General features: G+C 38.6%; 1 protein-coding gene across 1 annotated transcript in view; it reads left to right on the top strand.

The window, feature by feature from the left end:
- LOC115222832 (sushi, von Willebrand factor type A, EGF and pentraxin domain-containing protein 1) overlaps nucleotides 1-13,290 on the top strand; it is an 87,346-nt gene that overhangs the window by 44,464 nt on the left and 29,592 nt on the right. The window contains exons 6-8 of the mRNA XM_029793157.2: nucleotides 1,999-2,193; nucleotides 2,942-3,115; nucleotides 11,695-11,865. Of these exons, the coding sequence (XP_029649017.1) occupies nucleotides 1,999-2,193; nucleotides 2,942-3,115; nucleotides 11,695-11,865 (540 nt within the window). The remainder of the gene's footprint in view (nucleotides 1-1,998; nucleotides 2,194-2,941; nucleotides 3,116-11,694; nucleotides 11,866-13,290) is intronic.

The following is a 13,290-nucleotide window of genomic DNA, read 5'->3' as shown; positions in this document are numbered from 1 at the left end:
GATTTTCCTTCCATTTTATTGTTAGGTATCGGTGCATGTATAGTCAAATGGTTAAGAAGTTTGCTTTGCAACCATGAGGACATTGGTTCAAACCCATAATGCTGCATTTGGGGCAGCAGTATGATTTTTTTATAGCTTTGGGTCAAGGGTCAACCTGCAACTTCTGTGTGAAATTTTGTCCAGTCCTTGTGGTGTTGTGGTTTGTATATCTCAGTGACCCTGAGATTATGCTAGTAGAGTGCCAGCTCCTGGTAGCCCCTGCTCTCACCCCTACACTCCCATGCTGGACAGGTCAAAGGATAGAGGCCACACACTCAGAGGTAAAAATAGGTTTGTGTAGCACCAGTACCTACCTCAACCAAGATAAAAAAGGAAAGTTCTAGAAGCATTGATGACAATTCAAAACCATCAAGACCTGGGAGAGGAAGGCAGCCTCCTCCCCTTAGGGAAATTGGAAAAGAAACTGTAAGGAAAAGCAGGAATCCAATTGGAGAGGGGCAGAAAAGGAAGTCCCCAAGTCAAGAAGAGAAAAGTCATTGATGGCCTGTGCTATGTAGGGATTAAAGGGTTTGACCCTTTAGCATTCAAATTATTCTGTCAACAAATATCTTGCTTATTTACTCATTTTGTTTTGGATTAATCATGCATAATCTAATAACTTTGAGATTTCAGTGATGTGTTTGCTTATTTCTAGAATGACATTTCAGGGTAAGTGTAAGGGGCCAGATATGGCTTGTATGAACAGAAGACAAATGGAACATGTAGGCCAGATATGGCTGGTTTCAATGCTAGACTGGCTCTCCATCAGTTACATCAAGGGTTCAGGTGATCCGATCAATGGAATAACCTGCTCAAGAGATTAACGTCCAAGTGGCCAGACATTCCACAAATACACATATCCTTAATGTAGTTCCTGGGGAGATCCAGTGTGACGCAAAATGTGACAAGGCTGGCCCTTTGAATTACAGGTACAACTCATTTTTGCCAGCTGAGTTGACTGGAGCAATAAAGTGAAATGAAGTGTCTTGCTGAAGGACACAGTGCACCCCTGAGTATGGAAGTCAGAACTTTACACTCACGAGCCCTAATTGTTAAACCAGATGCCTTTAAATGCTGAAGGAGGGTTAAAGGAAGTAAATGTCAGGTGTAGAGAGACCCATCAGGTGGGTTTTACCTGTAATTGAAAAAAGTACTGTCTTGTTACACACTGTGTCAGATTAATATTACCTGTGAATTACGTGAAGGTACACATACCTCTGGAATACTCAGCCATGTTAATCCAGAAGCAGTCCATCCAGTTGAACAGGTAACTCAATCCCCATTGTCAAATGAGGCTTGTGGCTTAGTGGTTAATGTAGTCAACAGTGGAGGCGCAATGGCCCAGTGGTTAGGGCAGCGGACTCGCGGTCGTAGGATCGCGGTTTCGATTCCCAGACCGGGCGTTGTGAGTGTTTATTGAGCAAAAACACCTAAAGCTCCATGAGGCTCCGGCAGGGATGGTGGTGATCCCTGCTGTACTCTTTCACCACAACTTTCTCTCACTCTTACTTCCTGTTTCTGTTGTACCTGTATTTCAAAGGGCCGGCCTTGTCACTCTCTGTGTCACGCTGAATATCCCCGAGAACTACGTTAAGGGTACACGTGTCTGTGGAGTGCTCAGTCACTTACACGTTAATTTCACGAGCAGGCTGTTCCGTTGATCGGATCAACCGGAACCCTCGTCGTCATAACCGACGGAGTGCTTCCTCCTAATGTAGTCAACTGGGGATCATAAGTTCATGAGTTCAATTCCTAGAAGCATGCTGTGTCCTTGAGCAACACACTTTATTCCTCATTGTTCCAGTCTTCTCAGCCAGCAAAAATGAGTCATATTTTTTAAAATTAATTTTTTGGAAATATTTTTAATAAATTTTTTATAAGCTGTTAATGAATTTTTGAAATGAGTAAGAATTTTGCTTTACTGAATTTTTTTAAGGAATATTTTTTTTTCAATTGCAGTGAAACCAAGTTTCTGTGGCAAACCTCCTGCCATTCTGGAAGCTCGGCACAATGCTTCTTTAGTCCGACCAGCATTTCCTCATGGCAGTGCCCTCTTGTACAGTTGTATTCCTGGTTATTTCCATGTTGGTAACACCATAGCAAGGTGTGATGGCACTACGGCAAGCTGGAAAGATCTTACTATGAAATGTGAACGTGAGTATTTCAGTTTCAAATACTATAATCTTTTATTTTTTTATTTTATCTTTTAATTCTTTATCTTTTATTTGTTCCAGTCATTTGACTGTGGCCAAGTTGGGGCACCACCTTGAAGGGTTTAGTTGACAAATCAAGAATGGCAGATGCATTTTGTCCTACTTGGAACCCTTTTCACAAACCCTAGTACGATAAAACGTTTATTGTTCATATGATCACAATGACATATATAGTGTTTTAATATAAGTTTATGATGAAATTTTATCTCACACAATAACCACAGTATCATGTCTTAAAAGAGTGCTAATACATTTAGTATGATATACAGATAGTAATTTTAATATAATACTGTTTCATTTGTATTAATCCAGCAAGCTTTCCCAATACCAGTGAATGTATTACTGTTTCCAAATTTAGCTGAAAATAAGCAACTAATCATATGCATAGCACTGATAAGCCTTAACAAAGGCAAAATATCTCTGTCATTCTTGTGAGTTACTGTGTTATTCTGTTTTTAAACAAACAAACCTATGTAGAGATTTTATCTCAGACAAATACTACAGCTTCATGCCTTTCAATGGTGTACATATATTTAGTAAGAAACACAGATAACGATTTTAATTTGAAGCAGTTTCAATTGCATTCACTGAGAAAACATAAATTTTACTGATTGTGATCATGTCTGGAAAAGTATGAATATCACAACATCCCATTTCCACAATTGCATAGTCTGTGTTTCTGTTTCCAGCAATGCATTGCAGTCCTCCAGGTGAGATTTCAGGTGGACGAATCGAAGGAAGTAAATACACGTACATGTCGAAAATATTCTTCCACTGTGACATTGGACACAAGTTGATTGGTCAGAAGTTTCGAGTGTGCCAAGAAGACGGTAACTGGGACGGGCCAATGTCCACTTGCCAACGTGAGTAGATTGTTCGAGGAATTTTTTGCCTTCTTTCCTTTTATGCTATCGTGAGCACATTTCCATATTTTGTCCTATTTCAAATTCAGTGTATGTGTATATGTGAGCATGTGTATCAGGTATGTGTGGGTGTATACATACTGTGTATGTATGTGTATATGTATGTATGTATGTGTGTGTATATATATATATATATATATATATATATTTATTTTATAGAAGGAGCTTCTACAGGACTAGAACTGTTTCATTCAAAAGAAATCATCAGGAAGCTCCTGTTGATTTCTTTTGAATGAAACAGTTCTAGTCCTGTAGAAGCTCCTTCTATAAAATAAATTAATTTACTCTGCTATGTATTGAGTACCTTATTTACTGTGGTTAACCCCGACTCAACCCAGGACCTACATATATATATATATATATATATTTATATGTATATACATATGTAAGCATATAAATGTGTGTGTATGCAGTACATACAGGGTGCAGTGAACAAACTGTTGTCTAAATTATGCAAAAATGAAAATAACACTGACATCTCATTTTAACAAATATATTTACCAAAATTACATAAAAATATCTTGAAATACTAAAGAGTAAATTTATTCAATAAAATCGCCATTGGCTTCAACCACGACCTCCAGACCACTTTGGAATCTCCTGCAACTCTTCTGGATGGTCTCCTTGTTTAAGTTAGTGAATGGTATCATAATCCTTGCCCTCAGCTCATCTTTGCTGTTACAAGGGAGTTTTGTTGGTCTCTCACTTGACTGCACCCCACACATAATAATCAAGGGGGTTGCAGTCTGGGGAGTTGGGTGGCCAGATGTTTGGGATTATGTGGTCGCAGAAATTGTCTGACAGCCACGACTTGGTTCTCCTGCTTGTGTGGCATGGTGCAGAGTCCTATTGCCAGACATAGGGTATTCCAGCAGCTACCCTCTTCACCCAGGGCAGAATTACCTCCTCCAGACACTTGATGTAGGCCTTCATGTTGAGTCTGAGGCTGTGTGGGAAGATGAATGGAGGCATAACATCACCACCATCAGTGATCATTCCAAACACCATGATGTTGACTGGATGTTTGATTTTTATCACTCTTGGTACATGTCCTCAGATTAACACTCAAACACTTTGTAATGTTTGTATTGGAGCTTTTGGCACAAATACCAAGCAGTTCAGCATGTTGTTTCCAAATTTCTGGCAGAGTGAATTGCTTTATTTTTAGATCCAGTCCACCACTGTCCGCTGTACATATATATATATATATATATATATATATATATATATATATAGATAGATAGATATAGATAGATAGATAGATAGAAAGAGAGAGAGAGAGAGAGAGAGAGAGAGAGAGAGAGAGAGGCCACTTGCAAGAGATGCCTTAAGCCAACAGGTTTTGGGATCTGATGATAAAGCTAAGCCCTTTATGGTCGTGAAATCTAAGGTAATCCCATAAACCAGCCTTATCTAACTTATATATATATATATATATATATACATATATATATGGCATTTATTTAAAATAAAGCTGAAAGTTTGTCTCACATCTTGCTTCACTTCACTGATAATTGCAAGGATATGAAACTTGAGTTGCAAGACAAATTCTCAGCTTCAGTTTTAAATAGAAACTATATCCTCTTCAAAATGTATTGAGCACTCCCTTCTCATTTATCTGACTTTAAGCAATGTACATATATATAGAACTCTCAAACTCAACTCTCTCGGTCACAAATGACCCTGGATGCACCTAAGAGCTTCCCTTTTGGGGTACAAGTCTGGGCAGAAAGTCGCCTCACTGGTGAATGCACAATCTAGGGTTGTTTTTATGGAAGACCAGCTGTCACCTATGCATAGCAACCTCCCCCTCTCCACACCACCGATGTTATCCAAGGGAAAAGCAAAGGGGCCAATACAGCTTGGCACCAGTGACATCGCAACTCATTTCTACAGCTGAGTGAACTGGAGCAACGTGGAATAAAGTGTCTTGCTCAGGAACACAACATGCAGCCCAGTCCAGGAATCGAACTCACAACCTCACAATCATAAGCTCAATACTATAACCACTGAGCCATGTGCCTTCACACACACATACACACAAATATAATATATATATATATAAATATATTTACTCTTTCCATTTTCTTTTCTCGTTCCTTTCTGTAGAAGAACTTGTCTCAAAACATCAAAGACTTCTTCCATTTTTCCTGAGCATCAAACTAATCCACCTTATTTGTGGCTCCCTCACTTGTCTCTGCCGTCAGGTTTTTGTACACCTGAACTATAAACGTGTGTGTGTGTGTGTCCACCAGTGGCTTACCCAGTAAATTTATTCAACATAACCCCAGCTCCATACATATAAACCCAATGCACCAACTGGCCCCCTTAACAACACTAACACTCATAATTACAACTATAATGCCAATGCTAACACCTGACCCTTAAATGTACCACAATGCCCAAATTTACCTCCTGTCATAACAGAGAACATCCCAGAGGATACCACCAAACACAATAATTATCATACCATACAACCCAACAACACCATCCTGAACTCCTTATCAAATGATAACTTTAGCACCAACTATAATAATGAACTGAACACCAATTCCTCACTAAATAACAATCCCCTTACAAGCTCATCTGGACCACCCCCTACAAACCTATGCAGCTTCAGCTGCCCAACCTCCTGTCCTATAAATAACCAGTCTCACTAAAAACATAGTTTACAAGTGCATAATATCAGCTAACAACCAAGAGGGATAAAAATCAAACATCCAGTCAACATCATGGTGTTTGGAATGATCACTAGTGATGGTGACGTTATGCCTCCATTCATCTTCCCACACAGCCTCAGACTCAACATGGAAGCCTACATCAAGTGTCTGGAGGAGGTAGTTCTGCCCTGGGTGAAGAGGGTAGCTGCTGGAAGACCCTATGTAAATTTATATTTACATTGGCCCATGTAGCACCACTTTCAATGCTAGAGTGAGCAATCACTACTCTAGCTTCAAACCCCAAACGGTTCCACTGGGGTCTGGGAAGCCAGAAGGCTGCACCAGGCCCAGTCTGATCTGGCAATGTTTCTACGGCTGGATGCCTTTCCTAATGCCAACTACTCCATGAGTGTAGTGAGTGCTTTTTACGTGCCAGACGAGGCTGGCAAACGGCCACAATCAGATGGTGCTTTTTACGTGCCACTGGCACGAGGCCAGTTGGGGCCTTTCCTAATGCCAACTACTCCATGAGTGTAGTGAGTGCTTTTTACGTGCCAGACGTACATCGTTATCTCAACTTATCAGTAAACTAACACTTGATTCAATCCCTTACACTCTCAAGTGGTCCATAGTCACCCACACCAAACCTTACAGCGGATATAATAACAAGTGTGATCTCTGCACAGCTGAGTTCATGGCTATTTTGCAATCCACAGACCATCTCAATGAATGCAGCTGTATGATATTCACCTGAAAACACCAGACACTAAATTTATTCTCAAAATACAAATAATTACAACTCCACCCGGCCCTTAACTCCCCCTAACTCTCATATATATATATATATATATATATATATTTTTTTTTTTCTCACTCATCCACCCTTGCAACCACTTTATATATACACATATATGTGTATATGCAAATTTGTTTAATACATTTGTGAGTGTGTAATATATTGAAAAACGAAGCAAGAGCATCTGCTAGTGAGTTTAAATGATATGATTACTTTAACAGGAGCTAAAAGCGATGGTGGGTGGTGGTTGGGACAAACATAGACACACAAATACATACATACATACATACATACACACACACATATATATATATATATATATGTATATATATATATATATAAAATCAAAATCGAAATCGATCAACATCAATGGAAATTGCAGCTGTGATACCAGTGCCGGTGGTACGTAAGAGAACCACCCGAACGTGGCCGTTGCCAGCGCCGCCCCGACTGGCCTCGTGCCGGTGGCACGTAAAAAGCACCATCCGATCGTGGCCGTTTGCCAGCCTCGTCTGGCACCTGTACCAGTGGCACGTAGAAAGCACTCACTTCACTCATGGAGTAGTTGGCATTAGGAAGGGCATCCAGCCGTAGAAATATTGCCAGATCAGACTGGGGTGGTGCAGCCTTCTGGCTTCCCAGACCCCAGTTGAACTGTCCAACCCATGTTAGCATGGAAAGCAGACGCTAAACGATGATGATGATGATATATACACACACACACACACACATATATATATACGATGGGCATCTTTCAGTTTCCATCTACTAAATCCACTCACCAGGCTTTGGTCAGCCCGAGTGTCACCATCATACAAGCAGTGTCATCTGTTTCCATGGAAACATGTTTGGTCATGGGTGAATATTATTTTGTCTGGAAACAGGAAAGGGTTGGTGACAGGAAGGGCATCCAGCTGTAGAGAAAATCTGCCACAACAAATTCCATCTGACCCACGCAAGCATGGAAAAAGTGGACACTAAAACGATAACAGGGAAAGTTGTTTGTGCAAAGAATTTAAGTTATTCACAAACAAATCCTTAGACTTTTACCAAATTTCCTGCACCCACCCATTCCGTATAGAAAAAGCTTGAGATGTTTCTAAGTGCAGCCCCACCTTCTTAGATGAACCGATATCGAACAAAACACAGTGGGATAAGTAAATGGTTTACTATTAGTTTACACAGTTTAACAAGTTCAGATTATTATTTTTACCAAACTATTAGCGACCGGAATCAGAGAACATTGTCTCAGTTTTCTTCAATAATTAACACTGTAGTTGTTGTTGTTATTGTTGTCAGTATAAGTTCCAAGCAATGAATACATGGGTAACCACTCTCTTGAGTTGGGGAGATATTATTATTAGTAGTAGTAGTAGTAGTAGTAGTAGTGGTGGTGCTACTACAACTACTATTATAGTCCCCAATGTCTCGAGCTCATATGTCCAATGAAAGAAATAACTACCACCATCATCATCATATGTTCCAAGCAACAACTACATGCGCAATCACTCTCTTGAGATATGGAGATACTACTACAACTACTACTACTATTACTACTACTACTACTACTGTTTCTTTATTTTTATTCTCGTATTTCTGTTAATCTTTGATGTTTTTCTAAAACATTTATGCTTTTTCAGAGAGTTTAGGTCGAGTCTCTGCAATTGTTTTAAACTTATTTTAACCTAGATTTCTTTTTTACACTTTTATTTTTCATCTTCTCCTTGTTTCAGTCATTGGACTGTGACCATTCTGGGGCAATGCCTTGAAAGGTTTCTAGTCAAACAAATCACCTCCTCTCCCACCATCCTCACACCCCACCCCCTCTAGTTTTTTTTTTCCTTAAGTCTGGTACTTATTCAGTCAGTTACTTTTCCTGAACTGTTGAGTTGCAGGGACATAAACAAAGCAACATTGATTCTAAATCAGTTGTGGGGGTAAAAAAACAAACATACAAACACACACACACACACAATGAGCTTGTGAGGGGATTGTTGTGTGTGTCCCCACCAATGGCTTACCCCACCCTAGTAAATTTATTCAACATAACCGTCAACTCCATACATATAAACCCATTGCTCCAGCTGACCTCCTTAACAAAACTAACCCTCATAACTAGAACTATAATGCCAATGCTAACGCCCAACCCTCAAATGTACCACAATGCCCAAATATACATGGACGTACGGACAGATGGGGCTGATAGATATAATCTATGTAATCCCCAAAATTTTCTTCCACTCCCTGTGCAATTTGTAAATCCAATGTTCATATGATGAATAAATTTAGTTTAAGGTCACTGAGTGCAGTAGAAAAACACAAAACAAAAGAGGATTATACATTTTTAATCAGCTGATTAAAAAAAGGACTAAAAGTATATAATTCTCCATTCTTTTGTGTTTCTTGGTATCAAGACAAAACATCATTGCAATCATATCCTTGCCAAGCCATCGGATCTCTTAAGACGTCTTTCCTGGATTCTGTGGTGTATGTATTGTCCACCTGGATGGGAAGCTTGTCCATCACAGGATAACTCCCTTTTCCCAGTTGAATGGACTGGAACAATGTGAAATGGAGTATTTTGGTCAAGAACACAATGCATCAGCCAGTTCAGAAATTGAAACCACAATCTTATGATCATGAATGCAGCACCCTCACCACTAACCCATCCGTTTCCACATTTTATATATGTGTGTATATGTGTGTGTAAAAAAGTGCTGTTCTCTAACTGTGGAGGGAACCTGTGGTAGAGGTAGACCCAGGAAGACATGGGACGGGTGGTGAAACATGGTCTTTGAACTTTGAGCTGCACAAAGGCAATGACTAGTGACCGAGACCTTTGGCGATATGCTGTGCTTGAGAAGATCTGTGAAGCCAAGTGAAATTGTAGTTGTGGATGATGCTGGTATCATGTAACTGGTGCACAAAAAGCAGCTTTCAAGCATTGGGCCTCATGGAGGCAAAGTGGCTGATGCCGGTGGCACATAGAAAAGCTCCTTTTGAGTTTTGGGCCTCACAGAGGCAAAGTGGCTGATGCCGGTGGCACATAGAAAAGCTCTTTTTGAGTTTTGGGCCTCATGGAGGCAATGACAAATGACTGAGACCATAGCATTATTGAAAGACTTGAGAAGAAAACCCATCAAGCCAAGTAAAATCAGTCATGGCAGATACTGGTGTCACACAAATGGCACCTGTGCCAGTGGCACGTCAAAGCACCCAGCTTGCTAGCCCTGGTCAAACCATCCAGTCTATGCCAGCATGAACAATGGACGTTAAATGATGATGATAATGGTATATATATATACATAAATATATCGGTTGATTCACCAGATGTGGTAAATTACAAAACTCAGTATAGATGTAGAGTATTCCTTAATCCTTTAGCATTCAGGTTGCCATGTCAAATGTAATGTTTATTCATATTGTTTTGACTTAATTATGTATTATCTTGTAGCTTTGATATTTTGAAAATGCGATTGTATATTTTTAGAATGACATTGTAGGGTAGGTGTGAGTGGCTAGATCTGACCAGTTTGAACATATTACAAGTAGAACATGGCCAGTTTAAATGCTAAAGTGCTTATCCATTGTAGCTAAAAGACTCCAATATCCAGTTCTCAGAGTTACTGGTTTCTGATTGTCAGCTGGAAAACCAAGTCTGCTTTTCAAACAATCAATATTTCAAAAGAAAAACAACTCCAGATTATCAACTGATTGGACACTTGTGACCAGTCTTGATCACAGCTGTCTGACAAACAGATACATGAAACTCTGAGTAACAGCTTTGGTGATGTTTTTGCAGCTTTGATAAAAAAAGCATATTACTCTACATTCGGTATTCGAGTACTATTTTTTTTCCATCATGTTTTGCATTTATGTGCTTATTCTGGTAATATATATATTATTTATAGCTTTTAAATTCATTTATGGTAACATCAAAGGTATGCAAATGAAGCTCCTATTTCATTATGCTGGCTACCGTCTAATGATACTGACTAGTGAGTTAGTCTTTCAGGGTTGCATCATGGTTATACCGATATAATGTAGGATAAATATAAAAATAACAATAATTCTAGGATGGAAGTTATAAATATTTAATACATCTCTATGATGTATTAAATATTTATAAATTCCATTCTAGAATCATTGTTATTATATTATTTATATATATATTATGTATACACATATACACACTTATGTGTGTGTGTGTGGTTTATAGATTAGAAACAGGTGTTCTCTATATAGAATACACTAGGAAGTATTCAAGAGATTTGAACTTGAGCCAGCAGATGAGTAAATGTAATGAGAAGTAAGTTAAGCAAATCAATTTACACAGAATATTACATTTAATGGCAGAAAATGTATATGATGTGTACGGATATGAAATAGTCCAACTTAGAAAATATAAATGATATCAGGAGTTAAATGAGTAGAGTTTTACAAGTTGAACAGCTGTTTCTGCGAGCTTGGTGGTCTGGAATAATAACAGTTACTTGGATCCATTATTGGATAATGCCACTTCCGTCTTCAGGAGAGAATTTTACATTTCAGGTGTAGACAGGATGGAGTTTAAAGATGGAATGTATATTTTTTTTTCTGTTAAATGTATTGAATATTGTGTGTAAATCGACTTGCCTAACTTGCTTGTCATTACATTTACTCATATGTGTGTGTGTGTGTGTGTGTGTGTGTGTGTTTCTAGCAATATAGGTTTTTTATAATATTCTAGTCACATTTAGTGACAATTATAATTCTCGTTTTTTTGGTGAAACATTGCAACCTGTTGTTTATATTAATTTTGTATATATATATATACATATATACACACATATACACAAACATATGCATTTATAAATGTATGTACATTAATGAATTCATACGTGCACAGAGAAATACATACCTGAATACACACACACACACACACATAGACAGGCAGTAGAGCATGACGCAGTCCGCTGGCTTACCAGCTCCTGTTAAACTGTCCAACCCATCGCAGGTGGACATTAAATGATGTTGATATAATAAACACATATAACTGAATTTCATATCTTATCATATTTCAGGTGAAGTGTGTCCCGTCTTGGAGAAACCAGAGAATGGTGGCAAGTTTGGCAGCAATAAATACAATGATGTGACAAAGTATGTCTGTTACAGTGGCTTCAAATTGGTTGGCGATGTAGAACGTAGGTGTACGGAGAACCTCACGTGGACAGGCTCACAACCGAAATGTGTTGGTAAGTTGAGTTTTTGATTACATATCATGGGACTGTCTGTCTGTTTGTCACAATAGAAATGTAGAATCTGGGAGATCTATGAACTAATCCTGTGTTTCTGTTGGCAAATACTAAGTATGGAAACACATATCTTCTATTTTCAGTTGCTCCTCTTCTAGTCACCATTATCTTTATCCTCATTCCAGTTACTCCCATCCATCTTTATTATGATCAGGGTCACCTTCTGTATCCCCTAAAGCAAGACTCTTGGCCTTTGTCCCTCTATCACAGCAGTCACCACCTTTCTTTGCAGCACAGACTGGTTCCATGCAAGGCAGTTTTTTTCCCATGAATCAGGGATAATGTATATTACTAAGCACAATAAAATGCATATTATATAATTCAATTATCATATATATATATAATACACACACACACATATATATATATATATAGGGAGAGTTCACGAAAAAAACAAAAGACGAAGATAGGTGGTGTACAAAACAAACAGATGTATTAGTATAACGCTCAAGATTTAAAAAAGTCTTTTACGTTTCGAGCCTACGCTCTTCTACAGAAAGGGACACAGAAAAAAAACAAGGAGAGAAACAAGGAGAGAAAAAAAGGAGAGAGAAAAAAAAAGAGAGAAAGAAAGGATATAGTATATAGGAAGCATTTCTACCACTTCTACACACCACTTTTTTTGGATAATGGTACTGCAACTATACCATCTTTATATATTTTTATTTTTATTTCTACATTCATTCGCCTTATTTCCTTCCTTTTCCAAAATAATTCCTTATATTGAACTCTAATATTTCCTGCTATTTAACCATCTCACATCGTCTCTGATGGAGGGATATCCCTAATATCTCAGAAACAGCTGTAAGACTAACTTTCTCTTTGTCAATGTCCTGAAAATTCCACACAGCCTTGACTTTGCTGGGTCATATGATGATGATGATGATGATGATATATATATTCAAGTTTTTGAAAAATTCTGGCCTTATTTGAACTTCAGGGCATGCGATCTACCTATGTGCCAAAAATCATTAAAATCGGTTGGACGGTGTGGGAGGGGTTACAGTAACCCCAAACACTCACACAGGCAGACACCTCCTCCTTCTCCTCTTCCATTTCTCTTCCTTCTCCTCCGTCACTATCCTGATGTCATATGGGCCACATATCTTTTGTATCTTTTCGGAGAGTCCTTTCACATAGGGTAGACAGACTGTGGACGGTTTATCGGTTTCATCCTCTCTTTTCTTCGTAATTGGAGTGGAGAGTATGCTTTTGGGGTAGTTGTTGCTTAATAGATTGTTACTGAGCTTGATCATTTCTTTGTGGTGGATATCGCGATCGCTACTTATATTCATTGCTCGGTGTTTTAGGCCCTGAACAATTCCTCTCTTTACACTGTATGGATGTGCCTATAGTAGAAAGGAT

This window comes from Octopus sinensis, linkage group LG21, assembly GCF_006345805.1.
Source record: "Octopus sinensis linkage group LG21, ASM634580v1, whole genome shotgun sequence".
NCBI classification, from domain to species: domain Eukaryota; kingdom Metazoa; phylum Mollusca; class Cephalopoda; order Octopoda; family Octopodidae; genus Octopus; species Octopus sinensis.
Note: the sequence above shows the minus strand (reverse complement) of the source record. Positions and strands in the feature narration are given on the sequence as shown.